The sequence below is a fragment of the Emydura macquarii genome, unplaced genomic scaffold, assembly GCF_026122565.2.
Source record: "Emydura macquarii macquarii isolate MOO-44397 ecotype Brisbane River unplaced genomic scaffold, CSIRO-AGI_Emac_v2 contig_2205, whole genome shotgun sequence".
Classification (NCBI taxonomy): domain Eukaryota; kingdom Metazoa; phylum Chordata; order Testudines; family Chelidae; genus Emydura; species Emydura macquarii.
Genome location: NW_027132342.1, coordinates 26,792,120 through 26,801,730, shown reverse-complemented (window position 1 = coordinate 26,801,730; position 9,611 = coordinate 26,792,120). Strand labels below are relative to the sequence as shown.

The 9,611-nt window shown below is 41.6% G+C and overlaps 1 protein-coding gene across 1 annotated transcript in view; it reads left to right on the top strand.

Moving 5' to 3' along the window:
* Positions 1-5,110: 5,110 nt before the first annotated feature.
* Positions 5,111-9,611, top strand: part of PLXNC1 (plexin C1) — a 60,188-nt gene continuing 55,687 nt past the window's right edge. The window contains exons 1-3 of the mRNA XM_067559809.1: positions 5,111-5,218; positions 7,316-7,450; positions 9,204-9,304. Coding sequence (XP_067415910.1) covers positions 7,334-7,450; positions 9,204-9,304 — 218 coding nt within the window. The 5' untranslated portion in view covers positions 5,111-5,218; positions 7,316-7,333. The remainder of the gene's footprint in view (positions 5,219-7,315; positions 7,451-9,203; positions 9,305-9,611) is intronic.

Below are 9,611 nucleotides of genomic sequence, written 5' to 3'. Positions count from 1 at the left end.
ATACAAGGGAATATATGGGAATGGAGGAACGTTACTAAGTATGCCTGTGGGTTACTTTTGGGGGTGTTTAACAAAGAGAGCAAATAAGTCCATACAAAGTGGTGCGTCCCTCATTAGGTCCGATGCTTCAGCAGTCGCCACGTCCGTTGGTGTGTCCCCCGCTGCGTCCGCTGGTGTGTCCCCTGCCGCGTCCGTCGTGGTGGTGGTGGGTTGGGTCCGTCGGTCCGGAAGGAGGGTCCTGCGGTGGCGCTCCGTCCCTCTCCTCGTGGTACTGCCAGTGGCCGGTGATGTGCTTGATGTAGATGTCCCGAGACCACTGGATGGAGTCCGAGACCATGAGGCGACGCATGAGCTTGGCATAGCGCCGACCCACACCGCAGGCCCAGAGCACGGGCTTGTTGCGGGGGTCCCAGGCGCCCAGGGCCCTGACGATCAAGGCATGGATCTGGACCTCGTAGCCCTGATCCCTCAGGGTGTCGGCCAAGGGGGAGTATTTCTCCTCCTTGCGGGCTCGGATGGCATGGAAGGCCGGGCTGCGGTTCTCGAAGGGGACCGTGACGTCCACCATGACGATCTTCTTGTTGTCCTCGTCGGTGATGATCTTCTACATTGGAAGATGGTCTTGTGGCTAAGTCACTGGACTTAGCCTTGGCCTGCTATTTCACAGATTCGCTCTGTGAGCATGGGAAGTTGTGTGATCTTTCTGTGCCTAAAATCCCCAGTTATAAAATGGGAAGGATAATGCTTCCTGTCTCCTACCCCTTGTCTGTTTTTCTAATTATGTCCAGATCTTCCAAGGGAGCTAGTTAGATTCATTACTTTGATGGAGCTTCATACAGGTGTAGGGATCTGCCTGTGAGAAACAGCGTCCAGATTTGGGGTTTTAGATTGTAAGCAATTTGGGGCAGGGAATGTCCCTGACTATGTGTTTCTAAAACATTTAGCATAATGGAGTCCTCATCTTGATTGGAGCCCCTGTGTGGTCCTAAAACACAATAAATAATAGATATAAAAAGACTTTTCTAAAGTGATATTATCCTAAGTTTTCTTATGATGGAATCACCCAGCCTTTCCATAAATTAATATAGTTTTACAGCTCAGCTTCAGCAAAGAATTGTGAGTGATGCTTGGAATTAAAGTTCCCACAGATACATTTAGTTTGGCATAGTGGGCCAAACACTGTTCTATGTCACGGTAGTGTAAATCTTACACCAGTATTCTGGTTCAGCCAGTTAATACAGTATTAATTTGTTATTAAAATATTTCTATAATATTACTACATGATAGCTATATGTTCACAAAGTTTTAAATTTGTGTTATAGTGGTATTTAATTATTATAGTATTTTTATCATAGACTATTGGATCTAAATTAAATATGGAAGCTTTAATTTTATGCATAAAGTTATGATGGAGAGGAAAGCAAGGGAATACACTGTACTTAATGCTTATAACATAGCCAATTGTATGGCACTTTCTAGTTCTTGTGTTCCAGAAATATGTAATATACGTTTCAGCTTCCTTTACTGTAAAGCAGGAAACCCAAAAAGGAAGGGTGAAGCATTTCATTTTTTGGCAAGAGAAAAAAACAACAGTACCTTTTTGTTTGAATCTATCCCTGCTATATCCAGCGTAACTGCATTCGTTACAAGACGCTGCTGAACATATTTCAGGTCTGAAGCAAGGTTCCGCGGAAGGTGTGACTCAGCTGAGGGCACACTAAGGATTGCACGGAGTGGGAGCCAGCAATTCATAGCAACCCTGGACATCATAGACTTAAAAACGGCAGAGCAGCTTTGCAGCATGGTACAGCAGGGGTGGGCATGTCGTCCAGCGTTTCTCAACCTTTTAAGTAGCAAGTACCCCCTAACTTCTGAAAATTTTAATAAGTACCCCAACGCTTAGTTTTCCACTCTGAGAAATACAATCTTTTCCCCCTTTACCATTGGACGACTGTATTTCTCGTAAAGCAGGAGAGTTCTGAGTTCTGCAGTGCTGTGTGGCTGTGGCAGATCACAAAACCCCCTGCTGTTTCTCCCCTCCTTCCTTCTCCCCTTCCTCCATATAGGACCATAGGTCAACGCCAGCCAATCACTATGGCCTGATGACGGGGTCATGTGGTGTTCTCCTCACACAGGCGGGAACTTGTGCAGTATGAGCAGGCACTAGTGGCCCACCAGAGTGGATAGCAGCGCTCCCCATGGCCGTCCCTAGGGGGATGCGGGCCTGGGGCAAATCACATTATATGGGCCCCTCTTAATATTTTTATACTGGTATAATCTGGGGCTGTCATAGTTGTCAATTTCACTGCTCAGCTAGAGCAGTGACATTGACAAGTAAGCCTGTGGGTAGAGCCTGGCCCAAGGACTGGGCAAGCCGCTTGGCTCTCTACCTGGCTTTCTGTGCACCGGGCTTTGAGCCGAGGGGTTGGGGGGGAGGAGGAGGGGAGCTGCCACCTGGGCAAGTTGCACGCGGCTGCCGTCTGTCTGCCAGCCCGGGAGGTGGGGGACTGCCACCTGCTCTGAGCTGCAGCAGAGGATGCTTCCGTGCAGGCTGGGTCCTGGGGATGTGGGCAGGCGGCAGGCAGCTGCTTCCCATCTTCAAGCCAGGGCATGGGAGGCTGTCTCTCAGTTCAGAGCCAGGGCACGGGTGGCAGCCGCCCAGCTCGTAAGGCGCAGGAGGATGCTGCTGGGCTCCCACCTGCCATCTACCTCCCAGCTGCTGTCTACCTCCCAGCTGGAAGCTGGGACCGGGTGGGAAGCGAATGGCTGCCACCTGACTTCCTCAGAAGTCGGCAGCTGCCGCCTGCCTCCCTTCACTGGGTTTTTCACCGCGTACCCCCTGCCTGTGTCTCACATACCCCCAGGGGTATGCATACCACAGGTTGAGAAACTATGATGTAGACAACTGGCCGGAGAAGTAGAACCAGTGACAGGCTTCCTATCTGGATAGCTATCCATAGTGTATCAAGGAACAAATGGCTGTAACTGCTTTTATTCTTCCTTTTCCTCCCCATTTATGTTAGTAATTATTTAGTATTTATATTTGCATAAAAAGAAGCTATTCTATGGTAAATGTACATATTCACTGAGTATTTGATTTTAGGTCACATCTTTGTTCCATTGAAGTCAATGGCTAACCAGGCCAGGTTGTGTGTGTAAAACAAAAGGACTGTCACATCTCTTTCTACATTTCCAAGAGTAGGTTGTATTAACACCCAGTTGAAAATAGAACAGGGTGATAAAAATCAATGATTTTTTAAAAACTGGATTTTTTAAATTTAAATCAGATTTTTTTTATTTAAAAAAAAATCAATCAATCAAATCAAATTTCTCTCTCATTTAAAAATAACAGTTACAATTAAATCACATCACAAACATGCTAAACCTACACTTACAATCTCATAAAAATGAATTAATGGCCCTAGTCTGTCCAGCCTAACTACTAGCTCTTGTTTCTTGAAAGTTCTGGGCTTTCAGTTTCTGTTTTACTTTCTCAGCAGACTAAAGTCACATGTGCAAAGAAAGACACAGGCTAGATAGGATTATTGTTCTGTGCTTATGTGGTGGCAGAGCTGGGCCAAGCAAGGCAGAGGAGTTAGTTAAGACACTGTCTTAAAGGCACAGAGAGAATATTTTCATCGTTTGGCATTATTCACTTAATACTGCAAACATGGCAAAGATGAGAAGATACTTAGAAGAAGAAATGGAAGGATGCTGCTTAATAACATATGGCTGCAGTGTCCACTTAATGCATCTTTTAGCCAAAAACCTAAGTACGTCTTCTGGCCTATTCTCATAAAACTTTGTGAAGAAAACTGTGATAAAATAGATGGAAGGATCTCATCCAAAGTATCTAACACTGGATTAAAGAGGAATGTAGAGGATATGCTTGATATGCTGAAGCCTATATCCATAGCCTTAAACAGACTTCAGATAAATTGTTGCTGCATTGCTGATGCTGTCGAAATTTGGAAGGCACTTCCAGAGACATTGAAGAAAGAAATAGCTCACCAGAAAGTTAAACTGTAGGCAATAAAGAAGCGAATGGATCAAGCACTAACTCCACCTCATTTTCTTGCAAACATTCTCGACCCCAGATATAAAGATAGATGCCTAACTTCTGAAGAAGATGCTGCTGCCATGGCATGGGCATCTCAAAAATCACTCCTCAGTTATGCTAGTCATAATACATTTCAGGACTGGAGTGGAACCATTTAAATTGGTGGAAATCATTAGCCAGGCACCTTGAAACAGAGTTCCTTAGTTGATAAGCCAGCTTTTCATAGCAGTAGCTTCCTCTGCAGGCACAGAGAGAATATTTTTATCATTTGGTATTATTCACTCAAAGCTAAGAAATCGACTGGGAGTTGAAAAAGCAGGAAAACTCGTATTTCTGTTTGTCTATGAATAAAAATAACTGTGGGAGTGGGGAAGATGAGAGTTAGTTATGGAAGTTTTACGGACAGCGTACGTTTAGTGTTGTGATGACTTGTCTGTTAGAGTTAATAAAATTTGAAAATTAAAAAGAAAAAAAGTTTAAGGACAGCCATCAGCCAGCAACTCAGGAGACTGCTGCAATTGCAAATGTGGAACATTTATGTAACATTTAAGATTTAGTTTAATAAAATATAAGTGCTATTGTGTTTGTGTGTGTGATTTATTTTTTACCATTCCTAATGTACTGCTGCTGTATCTGCAGCTTGACACAGGTAATGAGTGTTACGTACTATTTCCTAAATTAATAAAAATCAAGTGATCTAAAAAATTACACAAAGTATACCCTCCTAGATGTTGTAAAATGCTGTACTGAATTGTAAATTAACATGTTTTAGTGATCAGATTTGCCCCATGGTTTAAGAAATATGTGACGAAGTATCTGTGGGAAACTTGATTTAAATGAATGATTTTCTTGGTGATTTCAATCAGTGATTTAAATTAATCCACCCTGGAATAGACATACCTTCAAAAATTGTGGTTCATAAGGGGAGGGCACTGAGTGGCTTCCCAGGGATTCTTTTTTTTTAAATTACATTTGGCAGTATTGTTGAATAATTTTGTGACATGTTCTTCTCTTGTATCTGATTTTCAGAAAAAACAGTTATCACCGGTCAAAAAGTCACCTACCTTGATTCACTCTGATTTATCAGCTGTTTATGCTACTTTAGTTTTGAACAAGACAGTTTTGTTTTTGGGAACAAGAGATGGACAGTTACTGAAGGTTAGTGGAATGTGGCATTTTTTTTTCTAATCGTCGTGTTTTAATGAGTACATTTTTCCTGTGTTCCATATTATACATTGTATTGTAAACTAACATCACCTGGACATCTCTATATTCTGTTTTGTTTGCATTTTAAAGAAACTGCAATATTGTTACTTTCACTTGCTAAAAATTTTAAATGAGCAATTATTGGGTTTATAATTCCTTGGTGACAGAGGAACACAAGGAACAAAATAACATCTAGATGAGATTGTATGTCCTGTTTAAAATCCACAAATATATTTCGCTAATTAAATAATGCCTGTAATCCTTTATATTGTTTGTACCACATTCACTTAGTCTGTGTTTGTGGAGACCAAATGTTATTAGATTTCTTTAGTTGTTTTTAAAAAACAATTGTGTGCTGAGCTTCTCTGTCCATTAGGGACCAAGACCAGACTCATTTTACCAAGGGTGCTGAACCAGTTGACCTTTGCCAGTTTTGAATAAAAAACTTAGAGGTGAAAGGCTTCCTATTTCACTATCAAACCCATGAGGCAACTGTCTTATCTTAGATATTTTTCTAGAGTTCTGCAACTGCATTTCCTGTTTACCCTGCAAAGGATGACTCTTTTTGTTTTTATTAATCATAGAATCATAGAAGATTAGAGTTGGAAGGGACCTCAGGAGGTCATCTAGTCCAACCCCCTGCGCAAAGCAGGACCCACTCTGACTAATTCATCCCAGCCTGGGCTGTGTCAAGCCAGGCCTTAAAAACCTCCAAGGATGGAGATTCCACCACCTCCCTAGGTAATCCATTCCAGTGCTTCAACACCCTCCTAGTGAATTTTTTTTTCCTAATATCCAACCTAGACCTCCCCCACTGGAACTTGAGACCATTTCTCCTTGTTCAGTCATTTGCCACCACAAAGAACAGCCTAGCTCCATCCTCTTTGGAACCCCCCTTCAGGTAGTTGAAGGCTGCTATCAAATCCTGCCTCACTCTTCTGCGGACTAAACAAGCTTAGTTCCCTCAGTCTCTCCACATAAGTCATGTGCCCCAGCCCCCTAATCATTTTCATTTCCCTCTGCTGGTCTCTCCCCAATTTGTCCATATCCTTCCTGTGGTGGGGGGCCCAAAACTGGACACAGTACTCCAAATGTGGCCTCACCGGTGCTGAATAGAGGGGAATGATCACTTCCCTCGATCTGCTGACAGTGTGTCTGCTAGTGCAGCCCAATATGCCGTTAGCCTTCTTGGCAACAAGGGCAGCTTACTGTTGACTTATAAACAGACAGCTGGAGTGGAGTAGAACACACCATGAAAAACTTTCTCCTGTTTGATTCCAGTGTGCTAGAGACCAGTGTTTTTGATAATTAAAGTATAAAATTGAAGGCTTTCATGTTTCTTTAGCTCTCTGTTGCTTAGCCTTGTTTGTGGAAATAAGAGATAAAACTGAAGGCAAATTTTCCATTGATGTTTTAACTTGCTGATTAACATAAAATTAAAATCTCCTTATGTTCCCTGCTCCTTTTACTTTTGTGAGAGGAGAGAAGTAGAAACTTATGGATTTGGATTGGGTGAGGTATGGAAGGGGAATAGCAACTCACAAGCATCCTCTCATCACCCCCAAAAGTCACAGGGCAAAGCAAAATCCTGTTACTGGAGTCAGAGTCAGCAATAACTTGTGTAGGTTCCTTTTCATGCTGCAGAAACTCACCCTTGAGGGGAATTCCTGGGAAGCAGAGATCCAGGAAGCCAAGTCCCTTTCAGCATCACTCACACACAAGCTGTACGATCAAGGGACTGTAGGGAACAAGGGAGTTTTGGTAGCAGCGTAGAAGCATGGGGCCGTTATCCAAATAGCCTTTGCCGCTCTCAGAACCCATGGCTTTTTGGGGATGATCCCAGGAGACAGTGCAGGGGCCACATCCCACCTTCTGAGAGAAGAAAGAGGCATAAGCTCTGTCTGTCTTGGAGCTTAGCTCGTATTGTGGACCTCTGCATCCTCTACTTTATCAATAGAGATTCTTACACATGTCATCTAGTATGAGTATATTTCTCTCTTCTCGGTAATCAAGGGGGCTAATGGATAATTTTACATCTCACATTTTTAGGTTATTCTTAACAAGAACATGGAAGCAAATTGCCCAGAGATTTTGTATGAAATTGAAGAAGAAACTTCAGTTTTTCCCAGACTTGTACTTGACCCAGAGGATAGTAGCTACATATATCTGTCATCTGCTAATGAGGTTGGTACAATACTAGATAAAATGAGTAAGTGATTAACTGCTATCTTGAAGACTTCAGTAAGTTTTCTGTCATTTTGTAGCTAGAACTTGCCTTTGAAATACAATCAAACCTTGATTATCCAAGCTGCAGTTAGCCAAAGCTTGGCTGCATCCCCCCAGGTTTGGCTGTAGACCTGCAGAGCTCATAAGAGACTCGATTCTACATGGTGCTGAGCACTTTTGCTCTGATCCAGCAAGGCACTTAAACCCAAGCTTACTTTTATGTGGTTCCATTGAGGGAGTACCCATGGTTACAGTTAAGCTCATGGTTAAGTGTTTTGTTGGATCAAGACCAGAGATTTTGGAACCAGGTAGGATTGAACTCAATCTGCGTAGGAGGAGACCTGCTGTTGAACAGGTCTCATAAACTCTGTGGGGAACAAAGTGTCTCTGAGCAGCACGCTACTACTCTATAATGTGGGGAGTTTGCTCCCAGGCTTTGCAGTCTGTACTTGTGAATTACATTAACTGGAGATAGGGGTTTGAAATCCTGGCATTATTGAAGTCAGTGGCAAAATTCCCATTCATTTCAATGGGGCAAGATTTCACCCATGACCTTTATACCTTCACTTAAGATAAAGTCTCTTCAGTGCAAGTGAAAAATAATATTTTTACTCTAAAATCTAACAGAATGATTACAAATTGCTATAGGCACCTTTTGACTTTCAACGATGTAGAAACTCAAAGTACAAAATTTTCTGTTAAAAAAATTGATATAGATTCTTAGAGGAAAGAGCTTGATGTTCTTTAGTCTTGTTGTAAGAGCAAATTACTATGGAGAAACAACAGCTTTTAAGAATAAATACCTCTCCAAAACCTTGCCTAGAGACTTAGCAAGATAGTTCATAAAAGGAGACTTCTGATCCTGAATATGGACTCCTAAGCTTGTTAGCATGTTCCCCTAAGGATCTGAATCCCTTCAAATAAATTGGGTTCTGTTGTGTATATTTAGAATAAGAGATGACCGAGGGCCTGAGCAGAACCACAATAAACAAAACAAAAAAATCTAAATGCCTGCAATACAATTTCTAGGCAAATATTTTGAATCAGGAAAATTTAGCATTTATAAATAATTTTAATATTTTTCATTTAATTTATTTCATCTTGAAAATGGTTGATTGGAGTATTAGAGACAAATTTTCAAATATAGATGCATCCACAGTAACCTGTTTTTGCAAACTGAAATGGGATTTTGCATGCATGCTTGATAATTCAATGCATTTGTACCAATTTGCATGTGCAGTTACCCAATACGTACATGAAAATGCCTATTTGCATGCATGGATGCATTTTTTGCACATATATCTTTGGATGCACACTCATTGCACCATTTAAAATTTTGATTTTGAGGAGGAAAAATTCCATTCTCAGCTAAACTAGAAGATTCATCGTAAACAACATGCCCCTTTCTATTATACATAATTCACTATGCTATTCCAGTATTTCTCCTGTATCCACTTATGATAGCATGGGATTTTTTCAGAAGATACAACCTAATAGCTGGCTTTCAGGTCTAAAATTTACCCTACTTTGCAACTGTTACCTAATGAGGGAACTCCACTGGATAACTATTTTAAGTATATCGCTTGATTGCTGAAGATTTTTTAAAGGCAAACACTAAACATTCTTTTGTGGGGTTCATGAAAACACTGATTTGCCTTTTTGAGCAGAGCTAGTATGATTCAGCGTAAGTTATTGCTTTCTGTATTTTTAGGTGAGAAGAATACAGGTTGCAAACTGCAATAAACATGGTTCCTGTAAAGAATGTTTATCTGCAAAGGATCCACACTGTGGATGGTGTCATTTAAGCAAAAGGTACTGTCTGGCATTTTAGACTTTCATACAAAAACATTATAATTAAATATTAATAACTCAGGGCTATATTCAGAATTGACTTAAGCCTGGTCTACACTGGGAATTTACATCGGTATAGCTGTGTTTCTCAGGAGGTGTGAAAAATTCTCACTGCTGATTGACATAGCTATACCTCCACTCCACCCCCCAATGTAGACAACGCAAGGGTGACAGAAAAATTATTCTGTTGACCTAGCTACCACTTCTTGGGGAGGTGGATTACCTTTGCCGACAGGAAAACCCCTTCCGTTGACGTAGGTAGTGTCTA